Source organism: Lacerta agilis, chromosome 4, assembly GCF_009819535.1.
Source record: "Lacerta agilis isolate rLacAgi1 chromosome 4, rLacAgi1.pri, whole genome shotgun sequence".
Lineage (NCBI taxonomy): Eukaryota > Metazoa > Chordata > Lepidosauria > Squamata > Lacertidae > Lacerta > Lacerta agilis.
The window spans coordinates 841,745-864,495 of NC_046315.1; the positions used below are offsets into that span (position 1 = coordinate 841,745).

A 22,751-nucleotide genomic window follows, 5' to 3' on the forward strand; every position below is an offset into this window, starting at 1 on the left:
ATATTTCCCACCCCCCTTTCGTCCCGCATGTTATATACACTAAATATTATCATGGCATCCAACCTCCCAGGTGTGGGTGTATGTAACCTGAGAGGGACTTGCATATCACACCTCTTACGGCCCTTTGGAAGTGTATCAGTGTACCTAGCTAGACATAGGATATTACGTAAAAATAACATATGCTGCATTTTGTTACTAAATTACTATTCTAGCACTTTGGGAGAATCATTTCCAATAGTGGTTTATGCTTATTTACCAGAAAGGTCCGCCTGTGACTGAAAATGCAGTTTTGTTTTTTCTCTCTTTTTTGTGTGTGTTCCCAGGTGTCAAAGCTAGCTGTCCTCTGGTCTCTTGATGCCACAGCAACACCCATCAACATGCATCCCTGGTGTAAGGGCTTGCATTGACTTGACCTAAAGCCTTTTTACCCCATGTGGTTAGGTGTGACACTCCTGGAGAGAAATGCCGCACCCTGCCCAACCTTGGGGCCTCTGTGGCTTTGGTCCTGCTCTCAAAGGGGTGGGCCTGTGCTCTTGCTATTTAAGGGGACAAAAGCCAATGGCACCTTGGATACACTTGTCCAATTCAAACAAAGTCTAATTTAAAATTTGTATAGGCCCATGGTTCTCACTTTCCAAACCAACCTGTGAAAAACCATTCTGAAAAGGCAGTGGTCCAAATTAATCAATTTAATATATAAGGAACCATTCCTGCTAACTCAAAGCATAAACACCTTCATGTATCTGGGGTTTTGTTTTGATCTTGAAGTTTCTTCTTGATAAAATGACCTAAAACAATCTAAAATGTGTAGGGAAGTTTGGAATACCAGATGAGACAAGGTCATTTTGGTGGTCATTGATCTATTAGAGGCATAAAACGCATGAAAATCCTCCATTGGTGTGTAAGCAATATGCACCAAGACACCATACAGTAAACATGAAAACAATTAAACACAAAAAATGGGTTGCCCCCTTTGTGGAAATAATATATACTGTCAAACATAGTTCAAGGTTTTTTGCATAATGTCACACAACATATAACGCAACAATTATATATCAATTCCATATTTTGAAGCAATAGTGATCTTGAGACAATTCTGGGGCACAGAGTCTTGAAGTCAAAAGGAGAGAAATGTCCTTACAGTTCAGCTCCCCCTCCCCTTGTCAGCAGCCCCCCACCCCCAGTCAGTCCATATCCTTTTGGAGTGAGATAGATGTGGCCACTTTTGATGCTGTTCAATTGCTGAAGAGTTGGACTGTAGGTTCATTGTCCAGTTTTCATAAACACATCCTTTGAAGGAATAGCCTGTAATGTAATAGGAATACTTGGGGCTAAAAGACAGTTAGGAGGGAAGGGGCAAAAGAGCCAAAGGGAAAGTCTCCTTGGGTCTCTGCAAAAATAAAATCTTAACACGTTAAGCATTTTATTCATTTCAATATTGTCATCACATTTCTAGATAATTACTGTTATTACCTGCTAAGTTTGTTTGGATTTTTTTTTTCAAAAGGTAAAAATATTAAAAGGAAACAAAATTAAAAATTAGATCCACATTTAAACAATGTGCTATCTGATAAAAGAGAACTTTGTGAAGCAAAAAACTTATAGATGGTACCTGACCCCATCCAAGTTAGTCAAAATAAATAAATAAATATCAGCCATAAGTTTAGGAGTTGCAACAAATGACATGGCCCCAAAATATAAAAAATGACCTATGAGGAACCAAAAATAAATGCTAAAACACACAATTTCTAACAATGGTTCCCAAATGAAACTAAAAAAAAATGTTTGTTTATGTGACAACATCAGCTAGAATGTTAAAGCAAAGATACTGAAAAATGGGTTAACACCAACAAAAGAATACTTGGTTGTGCTTAGATCAATTTCATAGACATAATGGAAAACTAACTTAATAAATGAAAAGCAGATTATTTGTAGCCTAAAAATATAGGGAAGTAGGGATTCAAACTTGTTTTGTGTGTGTGGAAGAAACAAAAAGAAAAAACACTCAGCATTGCCACATAAGTATCAGAAGGTACATCCTGAGTACCCACTGGAAAAGACAATAGCCTTCGTTTGCATAGTCTAAAGCAGGCATAGGCAACCTTCGGCTCTCCAGATGTTTTGGACTACATTTCCCATCATCCATGACCACTGGTCCTGTTAGCTAGGGATCATGGGAGTTGTAGGCCAAAACATCTGGAGAGCCGAAGGTTACCTATGCCTGGTCTAAAGGAAGCATTTGCCCAGTGATTGTCCCTCAGGGTACTTTGACCAAAGGTGCAAATCTGTGGTAGGATGAAGAGAAGACAGCAATTCTCCATGAATTTCTTTCAGAGATGGATTTGCATTAAGGTTCTGAAAGAACTGCAAATCCTTTCTCCTCACCCTAGATCTCAGTATCCTGTTGAAAGGAAAAATTATTTCATGTGTTGTTCCTAAGATGCATAAAAAATGTTATATATATATATATATATATATATATATATATATATATATATATATATATATAAACAAGCTACTGAAGAGAGCACTCTCATATTTACCTGTGGAAAGAATTTGGCATGTTAGAATTTTAAAGCCCAAATACTTCTTGTTCTTCAGGTGGCCTCTGCAGCAATCTCCCTGCAGGGCTAAGCTTTGTCAGTAGCCTCTGTGCATGTACAGAGTTCATGATTTAGAAACCTATTGTACCATTTGAAAGAGTTGTATCCATTGGCTAAATTACCTTGAATAAAGGAAGGTAAGTGTGAGGAGTAGATTTTTAAAGAACAGGGTCGGATTTTAAACAGAAACCCAGCAATTCACACCCCTAACCAAACCCAGCAATGAAATTGGTCAAATTAAATTTCGGTTTGGTCAGTTTAAATCCATTTTTCTAGGGTTTCGTCCTAAGACATTTTCTGACACATTTCCTGTTTCTCACTGCTTAGGAAATGGGCTTATAAATCTTAAACTTTAAATATTTAGAACTTCAGCATTCAGACAAACCTAGCTAAGTTTGGTCTAATTAAATTCCTAATAATGAAGTCTCAGCACTAATTAATCATGTTTACGGTATCAAATAAACATCTCATACCCCAGGCAAAATAAATTGGGAGCTATGCCTCCTTTATCTACAGGTTTCGGGGTACAGATCTCTATTAAATGTGGGCTATCATTATTTTGTGTGCACCCCCTCTGGTCATTTAGCAGAATACCTGCTCCCTTATATATGAGTAAAAATGGCCAGAGAGTCTGAATTCATAAAATTCAAATATTCTCAGTGATTTTAGCCAAGGCAGACTAAATTTTCTGCCCCCTCATGTATGGGGAAATGGCTCTTCGAGGCTCTTCAAGTATGTGCTTAAACGTAAAACTTAAAATAGGTGAATTGGTGATCACTCCTTTTATAAAACAAAACACAGCACTCTACTCTTAACTCTGAAAGCTGGGCTGAATTTCAACCCACCACCACACCAGGATTTAAAAAGTACCCTCCAATGCTTGCAGACACATGGCATGGCCTTCCACATAGCTATAAAGTGGGAGTTGAAAGGGACCCTGAGGTCATCCAGTCCAACCCCCTAAATTACAGGGTTCACAAGTTTTGTACTACCTTTTTTTTAAGGCTTAAGGCTGATGAAAATCAGACACTGCAGTTTATCTTGTAAAACTTAAGACTTCTGCAGCAGGAAAAATTGTGTATTGAACACTGAGTTCACAAGTTCAAAGTTTTATATAAAAATTCAAAGTTACAAATCCCCCCTTTTCTGCCTGCTCCCCTTTATTGCAGGAAAAGGGGTAAGCACACACACACCCTCTTTTACTCTTTGGAGGGGGGGGGAATGGCCTTCTACAGTCTCTTTAAAACAACAAATCTTTACACACCACTTCCACCCATTCCAATATTTGCCATCTTTTTGGGTTGATCAAGCCCTCACACTTTTTTTTTTTTTTAAACTGTGCACACTTAAGAAGCTATGGCCAATTTCTAAGGCTGACAAACTCAAAAGGAGAACCTGGGCAAACTCCGATTTGGGGACCTAGGGACCAGAAAGAGACAGAAACTGAAGAGGCATTTTCCAAGGAAAGGGCTAGTTAATCCTGGATGATCTTACAGACTGATATCGGGAGCCTTACAATAACCCTTCTGTCCAACCAAATCAAAGTTTAAACTGGACTCAGATAGACAATTGCTGGCTATGGAAGCTTCTACCCTTAATAACACTTTTCCTAGAAGGAACACCATATTTTCATAGGCATATAGTCATAACAATTCCTCAGAACAACAGCAACCACATTTCTCTCTCAAAGGGGGACCTACCTAAGGCTTAATGAAATTACATGCGCTGCAGTTTAGCTTGCGAGAGCAGTTGTACTCCACTTGGCTGTCTGCAGCAGAAACATTAGGCTAAATTCACAGCACATTCCAAAGTAGACTAGAACACGACAGTAGACTAGCTCTCTCTAAACCAGGGGTGTCAAACTCAAATTCATCAGGGGCCGCATCAGCAGTTTGGTCACCCTCAAAGGGCCGGTTTTATCTGTAGGACTATGTGTCCACTCCGTGCACTACTTCAATCATTTTAACTCGGGGTGAAAGGAGAGCACGGTGGCACTGGTGTAAATCATGGCCCTTCTGATAGGACTAGCATACACAAACCCATTAATTAGTAAACAAGCACCATGCCTACTGAATAGTCACCATGTGAGAAGACCCAGGCACAAAGCAATCTGTTACATGCAGGAGGGAAGCTGAAGGGCATTTTCATAAGTGATGCTATACAAGCCTTTTAAACCACTTCTGAAACCGAATGTGAGACACAAGCTTTAAATCGGATGTGCTTGTGGCTTTCCAAGGTGACACAGGTTTCACACTGGAAAAATTGGTCTCGGTTGAGTGTGAACCAGCAGAATTGGGGGTGCAAGGGAACCCACGCGTGTGTGTGTGTGTGTGTCTTATTGGTTTGCTTTATTATGTATGTTGTGCTTTTTCATGTCGTGAACTATCCTGAGATCCAAGGGCAGCAAACAAATTTAACAAATAACAATAACAACCATAACAACCCCAGACTTTTTCCTCAGGGCAAACCCCGTCGACGCCCAGTAAACTCGCTCCCCATGCAACATGCATAGCTGTCAACTTTTCCCTGTTTTAAAGGGAAATTCCCTTATTCCGAATAGGATTCCTCGCAAGAAAAGGGAAAAGTTGACAGCTATGAACATGTGCACCGTGCAGTGGTGTTGGGCGAGGGCAGAGCTGCCAGCGGTCTACCTCCCAAGGTTGTTGTGTTGAAGTTGAAGCAGCAGCAGCAAAAGCGCCATGGTGGGTGGACAAAAGAAAGAAGAGAGAGAAAAAAAGAAAGAAGGAAGGAAGGAGAGGAGAGGAGAGGAGAGGAGAGGAAGGCAGCTTCTTGGATCCATCCGGTCTTCAGCTCCATCTCCCCGGCCCTCACTCACCTCGTCGCCCCACTTGAGCACGTCCTTGTGCCTCTCGCCCACTGCCCGGTAGATGTGCAGGAACTGGAGGATGCCGTGTTTGCGCACGTGCTCCGCGTGGCGCTGTGTCTTCTCCCAGCTCAGTGGGGAGCCCTGCGACAGGAGCCCCATGGCCCCCCGAGGGAGCGGCGCAAGGGCGCACAGGGAAAGGGAGGAGAGCCAGCCGGCAACGCCAAGGAGAAAAGCTACCTCCAGGCGGTGGCGGCGGCGGCAGGAAAGAGGAGCAGGAAGGAGAAGGATCCTCCGCCGGTGGCAAAACAGGAGGAGGAGATCGGCGCCGGCTGCTACTTCTCTCTTCCTCCCCGCCGCGGCGCCTCTTTCTCTGTGAGGCTCCCGGAGGGGAAGCGCCTGTGCCAGCTACGGACGGAGCAAGAGAGGCCAGCTGCGCGGCTGTGTGTGTGTGTGTAGATGCAGGGAGGGGGTGGTGCTGGTGACCGTCCCGGCAGCAGTGGGGCACGTGATCAAGGGGAAGGGGAAGGAGGTTGCTCTGTGTGCGCGCGCCTGTGCATGTGTGTTTGCGTGTGTGCAGTGAGCGTGCGCGCCCTCCCTCCCCGGTGCGGACGGACGGGCGCCGGGAGGGAGGGAGCGCACGGGGGCCACATGCCGAGGTCTGGCGGGCCGGATTAGGCCCCCGGGCCTTGTGTTTGACACCCGTGCTCTAAACTCAAGTTGCAACTAGACATTTCTCATTAGGTACAGATTTCTTTCCTGTTTAGTTGCAAAGGGAAGGGGGGGCAATCCCCCTCTCAGAACACAGTCAAACCCCTTCAGGGGATTTTCCTACCACTTGGAGGGACACTTTTGGAGCCTCTCTTGAATAATAAATATTTGCACACCTCAGTATCATATTTAATAAAATATTAAGTTATTACTTATATCCCACCCATCTGGCTGAGTTTCCCCAGCCACTCTGGGCGGCTCCTAATCGAGGGTTAAAACATATCATGTTTAAGTTGATCAGGTCCAAATAGCTTCTTTAAACTAAAATTTGAAGCAAGCTTGCAGTTTTAAACTATGCGCACTTAAGAAAGGGCAGTCTGATGGCCAGTTTTAAAACACAACTCTCTTAAGATCTCTAACATACATGCTCTCAGACTGGATTTTTGTAATTGTTTCTGGTTTTCTCAGGCCCTTTTAAGATCACTGAATTACATAAGGAAAACAAAATGACAGAGACACAACAGACTCACATACACACAACAGACAACATGTAACATGTAAACATAGATTTCCATCCTTTAGTTGGTTATTGTAAGGAGTTGGCTCACTTCCCTTTTTGTTTCATTAAGCGAAGTTAGTAGGAAGGTCCCAAATTTCTAATTGGTGGGGTCTTCCTTCCATCAAGTGCTTTCTAATGGAATTTAGGCGATCCAAGTTAAAGGATCCGTCCGGTGGCCAGCGGAGTTCTGATGGTACATTTGCAGTAAATGACGGCCAGGAGTTCCTACAGAAGTCTTGCAACTTCTGCCTGGATAATAGCTCATGGTCTGGAATTTTCTTCCAGTGATCCAAAACAAACTCGAGGGGAGAGTCTGGTTCCGGCTGGGTGACAGAAGGCTTCCGAGAAGCCTTCTTCCCAGTAGGAGCCTGACCAAGCTTCGAAGCTTTGGCACCCATCGTTCCTTTGGGAGTTTAAGAGGAACCTGGGGTTTAAAGAGAGGACGGGAAAGATATCTTAATGCAGACAGGGGTAAGAAAATGGGGTCTTAACACAGAGCAAACACGCGACGTTCCGATTCAACTAGTCCTGGTCCCTTGCGTTCTCTAGATCGGCTAGAGGGGCGGCTGACCAGGAGGATCTACTCTACAACTACACTTCTTCCTTTCCTTTTCCTGGAGCTCCCTTTTTCCTTTTCCTCTCTTTCCGTTTCTTCTCAACTATCCTATTTCTCAAACCAACCCTTACCAACCCCTATAGGGTTCTCCCCGCCTGGCAACCTCCTACCTATCGTTAACAGCTAAAGGAAGGGAGCCCTACTGGACGCCTGCAGGTTGCAGTGCCAGATCGGGCAACCCTTTTTTTTGATAGATTGAAACGATCCGGAAAAACCTCCTTTGCGTTCGGAAGCGGGTTCACGCACGACCAGCATGTACACATGTCCCGACTGGGGCGGCTGAGGTTGGGGATAGTGCAGAAAGTCCTTTGCCCCTTGCGTTCGATAGGATTTTTTTCACCTATCGGGGCGGCTGACAAAGTACGAAAAAGAGCTCCAGTCCCTTGCGTTCGTTAGACCTGCTAACGGGGTGGCTGACTGGAGATTTGGAGAAAAGAGATAGAGCTCAGGACTCCCCTTCCGAGTTGAGCAGCGGTCTACGGGACAGATGGAGAGAAGGGCATGAAGAACGATAGGCAAGAAAGTAGAGAATACGGTTGCCAGGTTAACCACCCCCCTACCCCAAAATCACCAGTGCACTGGATTTATACTCACGCGTCTTCCACTGCGGTCCCCTGGATCGTTGAAGACGAAGCCGGCTGAATCTTGTCTTTGCTCCCTGGCTGGCTCCTTAGAGACTTGCAAATTACCGCCCCTGAAGATGGCCGGGGGTCCAAAAGATCTTCCCAGGCAAATGGCCTGGTGCCGGCTGAAGATTTCAGGGCCCCCAGTCATCAACACGGGAGAACCGCAAGTCCCGGCTTTCGACACCAACTGTAATGGAAAAATCCCAGGTGTGGGACTGCCCAGCCACCTGGCCCTTAGGGATAGGCCAACTGGGGATTAGCCCACTGGGATAAGCGGTGATATGATACTCATGTTCAAATATATAACAGGATGTCATATAGAGGAGGGTGAAAGGTTGTTTTCTGCTGCTCCAGAGAAGCGGACATGGGGCAATGGATTCAAACTACAAGAAAGAAGATTCCACCTAAACATTAGGAAGAACTTCCTGACAGTGAGAGCTGTTGGACAGTGGAATTTGCTGCCAAGGAGTGTGGTGGAGTCTCCTTCTTTGGAGGTCTTTAAGCAGAGGCTTGACAGCCATCTGTCAGGAATGCTTTGATGGTGTTTCCTGCTTGGCAGGGGGTTGGACTGGATGGCCCTTGGGGTCTCTTCCAATTCTAGGATTCTATGATTCTAAGATCCATTTAGCCCAGCGCTCTGTCACTGATGGTGGTCAGCCAGAGCTTCTGGGTGATGGGTTTTGTCCCCACGCAAAGACTGCTGGGAACTGCAGTTTACCCCCTCAAAGAGCCACAAGACTTAACAAAGTGTAGCTCCCATGATTCAGCTGGAAGCTGAATCTCTTTCTGGAGTGCTGGAGATGAGGCAATATCCTCTCCTGCCCCGAAGGCAGCAAGCTAGCTTGGGGGTGGCAGGCTGTGTTGCACAGGCAGCTTTGTCCTGCGATGCCTCACCACTGTGTCCTCCAGCCCAGCACCTGCCGCCTGAAGCAGCCACCTCACTCCCAATGACAGGGGTGGCCCTGTGCAATCCTGTCCCCATGCCCCGATCTGTACCAGGGCCCAAGAAAGCGTTGCAAAGAGAGTTGCAATCGCTTGTCTCTTGAGGATCATGGAGTCCATTGAGGATAATTAAGTGCACTTTCAGATGATTATTTTTATTTTACCATTTCTCAATTGAGGGCCCTTGGAATGTAGGACAGGACTCTGCCCCAGGGAGCTTACATTCAGGTTTGACAGCGTGGGGAGAGAACAGCAGATGGGGATTTGGAAGTGGCAGGAGTAGGAAGGGACAGGGAGGTTAAACAAGGGCAGGGATTGGGAGCCACTGCCTGCCAATGGTCAGTGGGGATGGGACGCAGAGTCAGACCACATCTGGAAGACCTCAGGTTCCCCATCCCTGAGCAAGAGCTTTGTTCAAAATATGGGCTTTGAAGCAGAACAGGTGTACAAAAGGGGGCAAGAGGGAAGAAAGAATTGAAGACTTCTAAAGTGACCCAAAGTCCTACAGCCAGAAAAGTTAAGGTCACAGACAGGTGTTTCTAAGACAATTCTGCACCCCTTGAAATGCCCCCAGAATCAGTCTGGGCAAATACACACAACCAAGTTTTATAGGCTTGAGAATAGTTTAACAAACTATTGCTGAATTCTGGACACTTGAAGTTCTATAATGGGAGTACCTGATCACCTCATTTGCCTCCTGAGAAATCTCCATGTGGGACAAGAAGCTACAGTTAGAACTGGATATGGAACAACTGATTGGTTCAAAATTGGGAAAGGAGTACGACAAGGCTGTATATTGTCTCCCTGCTTATTTAACTTATATGCCGAATTCATCATGCGAAAGGCTGGGCTGGATGAATCCCAAACCGGAATTAAGATTGCCGGAAAAAATATCAACAACCTCAGATACGCTGATGATAAAACCTTGATGGCAGAAAGTGAGGAGGAATTAAAGAACCTTTTAATGAGGGTGAGAAGCTCAACATTAAAAAAACCTAAGATCATGGCCACTGGTCCCATCACCTCCTGGCAAATAGAAATGGAGGCAGTGAGAGATTTCATTTTCTTGGGTTCCATGATCACTGCAGATGGTGACAGCAGTCACGAAGTTAGAAGACGCCTGCTTCTTGGGAGAAAAGCAATGACAAAACTAGACAGCATCTTAAAAAGCAGAGACCTCACCTTGCCGACAAAGGTCCGTATAGTTAAAGCTAAGGTTTTCCCAGTAGTAATGTACGGAAGTGAGAGCTGGACCATCAAGAAGGCTGATTGCCGAAGAATTGATGCTTTTGAATTATGGTGCTGGAGGAGACTCTTGAGAGTCCCATGGACTGCAAGAAGATCAAACCTATCCATTCTCAAAGAAATCAGCCCTGAGTGCTCACTGGAAGGGCAGATCCTGAAGTTGAGGCTCCAGTACTTTGGCCACCTCATGAGAAGAGAAGACTCCCTAGAAAAGACCCTGATGTTGGGAAAGATGGAGGGCACAAGGAGAAGGAGACGACAGAGGATGAGATGGTTGGACAGTGTTCTCAAAGCGACTGGCATGAGTTTGGCCAAACTGTGAGAGGCAGTGAAGGATAGGCGTGCCTGGCGTGCTCTGGTTCATGGGGTCACGAAGAGTCGGACACGACTGAACGACTGAACAACAACAACAAAAATGTCTGCTGAAAGTTCTGTTGGAAATTCTTAGTGATCCCTCACAGAACTATTTTTTCCAAGGTTCCTTAATATTGGGAATGACAAAATTCAGAGCCTTCTAGGCCATCCAAAGGGGACCCATCGAGTCCAGGGTCCTCTTCTCACAATGGCCAACCAGGTTCCCCAATGGGAAGCAGGATTGGAGCCCCAGATCCCCTCCCTTGATGCGGTTTCCTGCAAGTGGGATTCAGAAGCATCGCTGCCTCTGACCATGGACAGAGAGCAGAGCCAGCCTGGCCAGGAACCACTGATAGCTTCTCCTCCATGAATCTGTCTAGTCCATCTTTGAAGCCACCCAAGTTGACATCTGATGGGAGGGCTTTCCACAGGGAGGGAGCCACTGCCAAAAAGGCCCTTTGCCTGGTACCCTGTAGCTGAACCTATGTAGGAGGACCTCAGTGTCCGGGCTGAGCGATGGGGGTGGAGACGCTCCTTCATGGCTTCCCCATCCAGGGCTGCCTTCAGGTGTGTTCTAAAGGTTGCTAACTTTGTTGTCTCCTCTTCTCGGGGGCGGCATTACTCTATAACCTCCAGGATTTCTCTGAGGTATATAGGGATGTCCTAAGGAAATTTGGAACATTCTTAAATCAAATCAGAAACCAGGACAGCTTCGTAAATATGGGTGGAGGAGCTTTGGCCCAGGGTATGAAAGGCTCCAGCCCAGCTCAGAAGGTTTTCACCAGCAGCCGAGAGAAGCTCCCAGCCCACAGCCAGCCATCATGGCAAACTGGACCACAATAGAGAAGCAGCCCACCAACACTAACTGGAGCGCAGTGAACGAACACGCCGTTGGTGGGGAGGCCCTTGTCCGGTAAGCCCAGGGGTGGTCTCCTCTCTAGGTGGGCTGGGCAGGCGCTCCTATTTCCACTTGGATAATAACCACTTGTGTCTCTCCCTTTCTCCTTCCTTCCTTCCTTCCTTCTCTGCAGCCTGCTGATTGTCTACCCCTGGACCAAGAAATATCCCAGCAACTTTAGGGTCAGCTCCAGCCCTTCCGCCATCAATGGACCTCAACAAGATCAAAGAGTCTTTTTCCGAGCTCAGTGAACTGCACTGTGACAGCCTCCACATGGCCCCCCTCCACTTCAGGGTGAGTCTACTCCCCACCCCAAAGAGCTGTCGGGGGGACACTGTGTTAGTTAGTTAGTTAGTTAGTTAGCTTGCTTGCTTGCTTGCTTGTTTGTTTTATTGTTTGTGTGCACACGCCACTCTGTGTGACTTGCAGCACATTAAAAATGGTAAAACATTAGATGTTAAAAGCTTCCCTGAACAGGGCTGCCTTCAGATGTCAGATACAGTAGTTGTCTATTTCCTTGACATCTGACAGGAGGTCGTTCCACAGGGCGGGGGCCACTACTGAGAAGGCCTTCTGCCTGGTTCCCTGTAACTTGCCTTCTCACAGTGAGGGAACCACCAGAAGGACCTTGGAGCTGGACCTCAGTGTCTGGCCTGAACTATGGGGGTGGAAACGCTCCTTCGAGTGAACTGGGCTGAGGCCATTTAGGGCTTTCATGGTCAGCACCAACACTTTCAATTGTGCTCAAAAAAAGTACCAGGAGCCAATGTAGGCCTTTCAAGACCGGTGTTACATGGTCTTGGTGGCCGCTCCCAGTCACCAGTCTAGATGCCGCAATCTGGATTAGTTGCAGTTTCCGGGTCCCCTTCAAAGGTAGCCCCATGTAGAGCACATGGCAGTAGTCCAAGCAGGAGATAACCAGAGCGTGCACCACTCTGGAGAGACAGTCTGTGGGTAGGGAGGGTCTCATCCTGTGGACCAGATGGAGCTGGTAGACACCTGCCCTGGACACAGAATTGACCTGCACTTCCATGGACAGCTGTGAGTCTCAAATAACTCCCAGGCTGCGCACCTCGTTCTTCATGGGTACAGTTGCCCCGTTCAGGACCCAGGAGTCACCCTCACCTGATCTGATGATCTGAGCTGGGTATGTTTAGCCTGGAGAAGAGAAGGTTAAGGGGGGATATGATAGCCATGTTCAAATATATAAAAGGATGTCATATAGAGGAGGGTGAAAGGTTGTTTTCTGCTGAGTCTCCTTCTTTGGAGGTCTTTAAGCAGAGGCTTGACAGCCATCTGTCAGGAATGCTTTGATGGGGTTTCCTGCTTGGCAGGGGGTTGGACTGGATGGCCTTTGTGGTCTCTTCCAACTCTATGATTCTATGATTCTATGACCTTCCCACCCCCTGACCTCCCAAAACAGTACTTCTGTCTTGTCAGGATTAACCTCAATCTTTGAATCCATTGTGGGGTGTGTTGTGGGGAGAGGGTGACCCACACATGGGCCCCCTGGCAGAAGGAGTCACTCCCTCTTTTCTCTTCCAGCTCCTGGGCGAGGTCCCCATCACCCTCCTGCCTCCCCCCCCCCCGAAAGGAGTTCATCCCTGCTTCCCTCCATGCCTTCCAGAAGCTGGTCAGCTTGGTGGCTCATGCGTTGGCCTGCCGGTCCCACTGAGGCACCCCCAGGGAGAAGTGGCCACCTCCTGCTGGTCTTGCCCCCCACCCGGGGGTGTGGAGGCCACCCCTTCCAGCCCCCGTGTGACGCTTGACCCTCTAATATAGCCTTTCTCAACATCTAATAAATCCTCCCTCTGAATCTGACCTGGCTTCCTATGTCTCCTTCTATGGGACAAGGAGGGGGGACGGGCCTGGGGGGGATGCCTCCGGTTAGTTGGGGGGGGGCTGGGAAAGTGGGAGGGGGGTCTCTATCCTCAGTGACTCAAGAGGAGCCATTGAGCACCGGGGGGGGGGTAGTTGGGGCCAGGGCCGTCTTAGGCACATCGGCTGCCGTGGCTTGGCGATCCCTCTGGTGCCCCCGTGCCCCGGGGAGTGGTGGTGGTGGGCTGACGGGGGGTGGCATCCGGGGGAGAGCACGAGGTGCAGGGCGGGGAGGTCTGGTGTGCCACCTTCATGCCTCTCTGCCTCTGGGGCCGCCTCCCTCCCGCTCTGGCCACCCCTCGGGGCAGTGTTGGGGGGCAGGCGAGCGAGCGGGCAGTGAGGGGCGCGGCGCTGGAGCGGCGTGGGACTCTGTGCGCTCATCCAGTACTCCAGTGGGGGGCAGGCCAAGGAGGGGAGGGGGGAGGCCACCGGCGGGCTCGCGGGGGTGCCCCTGGGGGGCCTGTGCCCTTGCGCCCTGCGCCAGTAGGACAAATGGACAAGACGGGGCTGGTTGGAGCATTCTTTGGCACTGCCCTTCTTTGGGATTGGGATGTAGACTGGTCTTCTCCAATCCTCTGGCCACTGCTGAGTTTAACTCCATACTGTCCAGCATTTCTCTGAGGTCAACAGGGGCGTCCTAAGGGAAAGCAGGACATTCTGAGATCGAATCAGAAACCAGGTCGGCTTCTGTAAATCCAGGAGAGACTTGGAAGGTCTGCAATGCTTTCTGAAGTGAAGGAGACGAGACAGGAGTCGATGATGCAGGTGAGCTGGCTATGCGTCAGCAAGCTGGTTGCCAGCTCGGCAGAGGCTCCTTTCATTAGCAAGAACATGCACACGTTTAGGAACATTCTCACCTTAAGCAAGTTTGCATCATGAGCTGACACACGTTTCCTCTGATATTTGCAAGACCTGCTCCACCATGTCATGTTCCTACCATGTGGGAAGTGAGCCATGCCTCTGCATAGGAGGTCAGAGACAAAAGAGTGATGTCCCGGACAGACTGTGGCCGCTCCGTGTCAGGCAAGGTTTGCCTCAGCCCAGTGAACCCCATTCCTACACTTTGGATACCAGTTATTGGAAACCAGAGGAGGGGAGAAGGCTCTTGTGCTCGGGTCCTGCTGGGGGTTTACCATAATGGGCACCTGGTTGGCCACTGTGGGAGCAGGATGATGGGCAAGGGGGGACCCCCGATGCAACAGGCTCGTCTTAGGTCAGCTGGTCTGGAGGTCTGTGCAGAGTCACAGTGGAAGAAGAAGACCTTTCCGTGGACCTTGGGCAAAGTGGCTACCAGGCTCCTTTAAGCCAAACCGTGTCACACCCTCAAATGCCACGTGGGGAGAAACCGGGACCCCATCTTCCTGCGTGAATCACGTGACCCACACAAGGTCCCTGGGCCCCCCATGTGCTTTTTTTGAGACGAGATCGCATTCCAAAATCGTGTGAGAGCACGGGGCCCAAAATGACTGCCGTGCTGACGCAGGGAATAAATGAGGTGTCCCGTTTTTTCCGGGGCAGTTGAGGGGATATGCTCTGAGCCACTGAGTGCCTGTCACTGGGGGTGGGAGCAAAGCGCGGAATGGAGAGGGGGCTGGGGGGCTTCCGTTGGACATCTGGTTGGCCAGTGGGAGCAACGGGAGTTTATTGCCTTCATTCATATTTGTTTATAAAAGTATTTGTACACCACTGTGTCATACAAAAGCATATCCAATAGATTTACACCAATAAAGACAATACCTGTTCAACATTTTAAAACGTTAACAACAGACATCAATTAATCATTTGCGGAAGGATGCATTCTTAATGGCCTGCAAAGGCCGAGTGGGATAGAAATGTTTTCGGGAGGCAACTAAAGCTTTGCATGGAAGGCGCCCCCTGAATCTCCAGTGGCAGAGAGTTCCACTGGCTTGAGGACACGGAAGGCTCAGTTCCTCTCTGTTGTCAAACGAGTCTCGCCAACAACCAGTGATGCTCCTGCAGACTGAGTTGTGCTCCTTTCCTCCCAATGCTCGCTTGGTGAAAGTATATTTTTGCTGTGTCAGAATTTGCTGCTGCTTGGGTGATCCGCAGCACAGTCATTTTCACCTCCTCTTGAGCAACAGGTCGGACTCTTGCAGCCGGAGCTATCAGGGGGAGCCAGGCCTGACTCAGCAGGAGGCTGCGCAGATTTGCAAAGTCATCCCTGCATATGGAGCTCATGCAGCAAGCCAGGAGAGAGGGTGGGTGAAGAGAGGGGGCCGCAGGATCCAGTGTGGTGTAGTGGTTAAGACTGGTGGACTCGATACCAGGGAACCGGGTTCATGTCTCCGCTCCTCCACATGCAGCTACTGGGTGACCTTGGGCTAGTCACACTTCTCTGAAGTCTCTCAGCCCCACTCACCTCACAGAGTGTTTGTTGTGGGGGAAGAAAGGAAGAAAGGAAAGGAGAATGTGAGCCGCTTTGAGACTCCTTCGGGTAGTGATAAAGCGGGATATCAAATCCAAACTCTTCATCAGGACCCCTAAGCAGGGATCGTGCATCACAGCCTTCCAGAAAGAGATGCCTGAGCCAGGGGCGAAGGAAGCCTCTATGCTGCCCGGGGTGGCGGCAGCGTGGAAGCACCCCCCTGGCGGAGGGGCACGACGCGTGCGCCGTGATGTCGCCGTGATATCACGACACATGTGGATGCCGCTAAAGGGGGAAAGAGGGAAGCTTCCCCTTTTTCCCCTTTCCGCAGCTTTTTTTCTGTGCAAGGGGAGGGCCAGAGAGGAGTGGGTGTCATGCCAGCAACAAGCATGGCGCCCCCTCCTCACTGGCGCACCCCCTGCCAAAAAAGTGGCGGAAAGCGGAAAAATGGAAGCAGAGCAGGCCCTTGAATGCGCCTGCTCTGCTTCCTTTTTTCTGTTTAAGTAGCTGTTTTTCGGCCTGAGGGACGGGCCAGCGAGGAGTGGGCGTCATACCAGTGACAAGCGTGATGCCGCCTCCTCGCTGGCCCACCCCTAACGCCGAAAAATAGCCACTGGAAGGGGGAAAAGGCGGCATGCCCATGTTCTGGGCCCGCCTGGCGGGGCACGTGCGAGGGCGGCCAAAGTGTCACCCCCCTTCCCTGGAACCCGGGGCGGACCACCCCCCGCCCCCTTGCTCCGCCCCTGGCCTGAGCCGCTCCTCTTCCAGCCCTATGAAGAAAGGAACGGGAGCTCTGAGTTGAGAGAACAGGCAGCTACAAGGCGGCAGGATAGTAGACCATCGACATCATCCAAATTGGTATGCCCCCCTATAGCCGCAGGTCTCAGGCGGTTCCTAGGGTAAAATCACAGCATGAAAACACGGAAAACATAATCAAAACAAAAACAACCCAATATGTGCCTACGAGGGGCCATTTTGGCCGAGGAACAAGCTGGATTCAGGCAGGGTAGATCTACCATAGACCACTGCTTTGCTCTCGCTCACCTCATCGATAAATATGCCAAGAAACCCCGTGGGGTCGTATAGGCAGCCTTCATAGACCTGAAGGCCACCTTTGATTCTATCTCTCGACCTAGACTCTGGACCAGGGGCGTACCCAGGATCAAAACTGGGGGGGGGGCAAGCCATTATCGTTCAGGTTCAAAAACAAAAACAGCTTCAAAAAACAAAAACAGATTCAAAAAACAGAAAAACTTCCCCCCCCCAAGCAGAAAGCCCCAAATGGCTGAAAAACTCCCAGGATCCTCAGTCCTCGCAAAGGAACTACTCACCATGCAAGGGAACTCAGTTTGCCAAGCTCCCTTGCAACGATGAATCCCGGCAACGATGAATTCGCCCCTGATACTGCCCCAAGTCTCAGCCTGCATCCCCATTTGACCAAGCAGGGTGCAGGCTAGGATCCGGTCTCTGATAGGCACACCAGCTCTTTGTCGGCATGAGGGAGGGGGAAACAGCCAGCGCAACACACACACACACACACACACACACACAGAGTGGCCAACTGCCTCGGCAAGAGCGGAAGAGCTCAATTGTTATTGAGATTTTGGGAGGGGGAGAAAGACCAGTCTTTAGCTTTCTTTTTTCCTTTTAGGCTGCCGATAACCATTTAATATATTTTTTGCTTCTGGGGGGGTGCAGCTGCCCCCCTGCCTCCCCCTGGGTACGCCCATGCTCTGGACCAAACTAAATACATCCAGCATGCACAAAGGACTATTATTCTTGATCAATGGCCTATACAAAGAAACTGTGCTGTAAGATGGATCCTCCTATATCAGCTTCTGGGGGGGGGGTCAAACAAGGCTGCATCCTAGCCCCAGCTTTATTTAATCTATACATCAACGACATGGTCAAATGTTTAACATCTTTGGAGTTCCATGCCCCCAAGCTGGCTATCAAACCAATCTCAGTGGTTCTCTACGCAGATGACGCAGTCTTGCTGTCCAGAACCAAAATAGGCCTAAAAAAGCTGCTGGGAAAATTCTCGGACTATTGTAAGAAAGAGCAGCTGGTGGTGAACCATGAGAAAACCAAAGTCCTGGTTTTCGCAAGGAAACATAGATTACACAGCTGGAGCATGGATAACCACCTGATCGAGCAAGTCAAAGCCTTCAAATACCTGGGCATAGTTTTCCAATCTTCAGGGCTTTGGGATGTACATCAAAGATGGGTCAAAGAAAAAGCTGCCCCAAAGTGCAAAGATGTTATCCCTCTTTTTCCATACAAAGGGCCGTAAATACATACCAGCAGCCCTCAAAGTCTTCCAAGCCAAATCGCTGGCTCAGTTACTCTACGGGGCCCAAATCTGGACAGGCAATCACTGTATGTGCCCTGGACTGTTGAAGGAGCAGCAGCTGTTCTACAGTTAGGGTGCAGGATAAAGGGACAAGGAGACTTGCCTTTGAACCCCTGCCCAAAAGCTCGCCTCTGTTTTGGCCTGGCCTCCCTCCCAGGGTCTTTGTGAGGATTAAATGGGACAATAGCACCCGTATCCCAGTTACAGGTGGGTAGCCGTGTTGGTCTGCCATAGTCGAAACAAAATAGGAAATTCTTTCCAGTAGCACCTTACAGACCAACTGAGTTTGTTCTTGGTATGAGCTTTCGTGTGCATGCACACTTCTTCAGATACACTGAAACAGAAGTCACCAGATCCTTAAATATAGTGAGGGAGTGGGGAGGGGTATTACTCAGATGGGTGGTGGGAATGGGTGATCGGCTGATAGGTGTGGAAAACCTGTTGATGACTCTTAACGGCTGCAATTGGTCTTGCAGGGAAAGGCAAGGGGTGAGATGGCTAAAGATAGCTTTGTTATGTATAATGAGATAAGAATCCAATGTCTTTGTTCAAACCAGGTTTCTCCATGGTTTTAAGTTTGGTGATTAGTTGCAATTCAGCCACTTCTCTTTCCAGTCTATTTCTGAAATTTCTTTGTATTAAGACAGCTACCCGTATCCCAAACTCCTTCGCAGATTACTAGGACTCAACTATGATTGATAAATGAAAGGATACTACTAGTTCAAAACATGACATTCAGGGCAGGCCTTCCAAGCGCCCCTATTTTCCAGGGACGGTCCCAGATTTACAGAAGCCGCCCCGGTTTCTGATTGGATCCAGGAATGTCCCACTTTCCCTTAGGATGTCCCTGTTTTCATGGGAGAAATGTTGGAGGGTATGGATTCAGTTACAGGTGGGTAGCCGTGTTGGTCTGCCATAGTCGAAACAAAATAGGAAATTCTTTCCAGTAGCACCTTAGAGACCAACTGAGTTTGGTCTCTAAGGTGAGTTTGGTCACGAAAGCTCATACCAAGAACAAACTCAGTTGGTCTCTAAGGTGCTACTGGAAAGAATTTCCTATTTTGTTTCGGAGGGTATGGAGTTCTACAACCCCCTAGCCAAGGAATCAAGTAACTATATGACCTTTAGAAGACATCTGAAGGCAGCCCTGGATAGGGAAGTTTTAAAATGTTTAATGTTTTATTACGTTTTTGTATATGCTGGAAGCCACCGAGAGTGGCTGTGGCAACCCAGTCAGACGGGCAGGGTATAAATGATATTATCCTATGGAACAGGATGTCCCTATTTTCACCAGATAAACATGGAGAGGTACGTCAGGGCAGTCTGCACTTTGATACAATAGCCAAGAGGCATCCATTAATAGGGACCGCTGCCCAACCGACTGTTTCAGCCGCTCCCCAGCCTGGTGCCAACGCCTGAGGAGTTCGTGCAACACACAAGTTACGACAGCCGTCCTTGGACTGAGGCCCACGTGCCTAGTCACTAGCAGAGCAGGTTGGGTTTGTAAGAGCCAAGAGATCCAGAAACTTAATCGTAGAGCTGGAAGGGACTCCAACCCCCTGCAGTGCAGGAAGCTCAGCTCAAGCATCCAGGACAGATGGCCATCCAACCTCTGCTTCAAAACCTCCCAGGAAGGAGAGTCCACCACCTCCTGAAGGAGACCGTTCCACTGCCGAACAGCTCTTACTGGCAGAAAACTTCTCCGAACCTTTAGTCGGAATCTCCTTTCTTTCAACTTGAAGTCATGGGTTTGAGTCGTACCCTCCGGAGCAGGAGAAAACAAGGTTGTTCCCTGTGAGGAGATGAGCTAACACAGGGTAAACAGCTCACAGGATATGACACGGCGGGGGGAGCAATTCGCCCTTCATATGGGCCCAGGGGCGTCACAAGGGGGGGCGGGGGGCAGGCCGCCCCTAGGTCAAGGGGAGGGGGGGTGACACTTTGGTCGCCCCCTCCCACCCCGCTCCGCCGGGTGGACCCGAATGGGGGCATGTCGCCTTTCCCCCCCTTCCAGTGGCTATTTTTCGGCGGGGGGGGGGCCCGACCAGCGGGGGGGGGGGGGTGTCAAACGTGTCACCCCCTCCTCGCTGGCCACCACCCCCCCGCCAAAAAAAACCGCTGGGGGGGCAGGGAAAGGAAGCAGAGCAGGCGCATTCAAGCGCTTGCTCTGCTTCTTTTTGCCCTTTCCAAGGCTTTTTTTGGCGGGGGGGCCGACCAGCGAGGAGGGGGTGTCGCGCTTGTCACCCCCTCCTAGCTGGCCACCACCCCCCGCTGAAAAAAGCCTCGGAAAGGGGGAAATTCCCCCTTTCTGCATACACGTGCATCGTGATGTCATGATGACATCACGACGCACGCGTCGTGCCCCTCCCCCAGGGGGGTGCCTCTGCGCTGACGCCGCCCCCAGCAGCACAGAGGCTAGCTACGCCACTGTATGGGCCATCTTTCTTTGTTCTGAGTTATTACTTTCTTTTTCTGTGATGGACGAAGGAGAGTCATGGGAGCAGGCTCTCCAGGATAATGTTCTTTCTTCTTCGCTGTAAATAAAAGCTACTTACGGTAGTTTAGAATCTACTGTGAGCCATTCCCAGCAGACAAGCTGCTGTTTCCTCCGCTGCTGAATCATAGAATCATAGAGTTGGAAGAGACCGCAAGGGCCATCCAGTCCAACCCCCTGCCAAGCAGGAAACACCATCAAAGCATTCCTGACAGATGGCTGTCAAGCCTCCGCTTTAAGACCTCCAAAGAAGGAGACTCCACCACACTCCTTGGCAGCAAATTCCACTGCCGAACAGCTCTCACTGTCAGGAAGTTCTTCCTAATGTTTAGGTGGAATCTTCTTTCTTGTAGTTTGAATCCATTGCCCCATGTCCGCTTCTCTGGAGCAGCAGAAAACAACCTTTCTCCCTCCTCTATATGACATCCTTTGATATATTTGAACATGGCTATCGTATCACCCCTTAACCTTCTCTTCTCCAGGCTAAACATACCCAGCTCCCTAAGCTGTTCCTCATAAGGCATCGTTTCCAAGCCTTTGACCATTTTGGTTGCCCTCCTCTGGACACGTTCCAGCTTGTTAGTATCCTCCCTGCAGAGGGAGGTTGTTTGTTTCCCCAGCGACATGTGACTGGCTGATTAGATTATCTGTCTGGAAACTGTAGAAAAGGCTCCCTTTCCTTTAGAAGCTGCAGAAATGTGAGTTGAACCCCATAAAAACAGAGCTTTTCCCCCTTTGCAAAAGGAGCTTTGCTTTTCCCCCTTTGCAAAAAACTGCAAAACTTTTAGCTGATCCTCAAAAAAACAGGGCTTTTAGAGGAGGAAAACCAGAAAAATATTTTTTTCCTTGTTTCCTCCTCTAAAAACGAGGTGTGCCCTATGGTCCGGTGTGCCCCATGGAGCGGAAAAATACGGTAAGTGGGGAAGGGAGAGTGCCCTGTACACCTGCTTCAGATTAGAGTACACTTGGTCCAAAATATTCTTCCCACTAGTGGGTGATCTCACATACTATTCAAACTTAGGGTAAACCACTGTGCTGCTTTGGCTTGCCAATCGAAAGGTCAGTGGTTCGAATCCCCACGACGGGATGAGCTCCGGTTGTTCGGTCCCTGCTCCTGCCAACCTAGCAGCTCGAAAGCACATCAAAGTGCAAGTAGATAAATAGGTACCGCTCTGGCGGGAAGGTAAACGGCGTTTTCGTGCGCTGCTCTGGTTTCGCCAGAAGCAGCTTGGTCATGCTGGCAACATGACCCAGAAAAATTGTCTGTGGACAAACGTCGGCTCCCTCGGCCAGTAAAGCAAGATGAGCACTGCAACCGCAGAGTCGACCACGACTGGACTTACTGTATCTGAAGATGTATCTGAAGAAGTGTGCATGCACACGAAAGCTCATACCAAGAACTAACTTAGTTGGTCTCTAAGGTGCTACTGGAAGGAATTTTTTATTTTATTTTGTTTGGACTTAGTGTAATTGTCATGGGTCCCTTTACCTTTTAAAGTGACCCAAATTCGTACAGCCAGAAAAGTTAAGGTCACAGGCAGGCGTTTCTAAGATAATTCTGCGCCCCTTGAAATGCCACCTGAATCAGTCTGGGCAAATACACACAACCAAGTGTTATTGGCTTGAGAATAGTTTAACAATCTATTGCAATATTCTGGGGACTTGTAGTTCTATAATGTCTGCTGAAAGTTCTGTTGGAAATTCCTAGTGCTGCTTCACAGAACTACATTTCCCAAGGTTCCTTAGTACTGGGAATGACGAAAGTCAGAGCCTTCTGGGTCAGGCCAAAGGGGACCCATCAAGTCCAGAATCCTCTTCTCACAATGGCCAACCAGATGCCCATTTAGGGGAAACCTTCAAGGAGTATTGGAACCCCAGAGCCTCTGCCTAGATGCGGTTTCCTGCAAGTGGGATTCAGAAGCATCGCTGCCTCTGACCATGGACAGAGAGCAGAGCCAGCCTGGCCAGGAACCACTGAATCTGGCTAATCCTTCTTTCAAGCCACCCAAGCTTCTGGCCACCACAGCCTCTTGTAGCAGGGAGTTCCACAGTATAACTAGGCACTGTGTCAAGATGGGCTTCCATTCATCCACCCTGAGTCTCCCCATGAGTTCTAGAGAAAAACAGCACCAAAAATAAATAAATAAATAAATAAATAAATAGAGAAAACCCTTTTCTCTACCCATTGAGCACCACAATTTAAGAAGGATGGTGACAAGCTGGAAGGTATGCAGAGGAGGGATCAAGGTTCTAGAAGCCAAG

General features: G+C 48.9%; 2 protein-coding genes across 2 annotated transcripts in view; one reads left to right on the forward strand and one right to left on the reverse strand.

Moving 5' to 3' along the window:
* Positions 1 to 22,751, reverse strand: part of LOC117044871 — a 628,087-nt gene that overhangs the window by 243,632 nt on the left and 361,704 nt on the right. The window contains 1 exon segment of the mRNA XM_033145648.1: positions 10,828 to 10,842. Coding sequence (XP_033001539.1) covers positions 10,828 to 10,842 — 15 coding nt within the window.
* Positions 1 to 22,751, forward strand: part of LOC117044870 — an 878,236-nt gene that overhangs the window by 137,822 nt on the left and 717,663 nt on the right. The window lies entirely within an intron of this gene.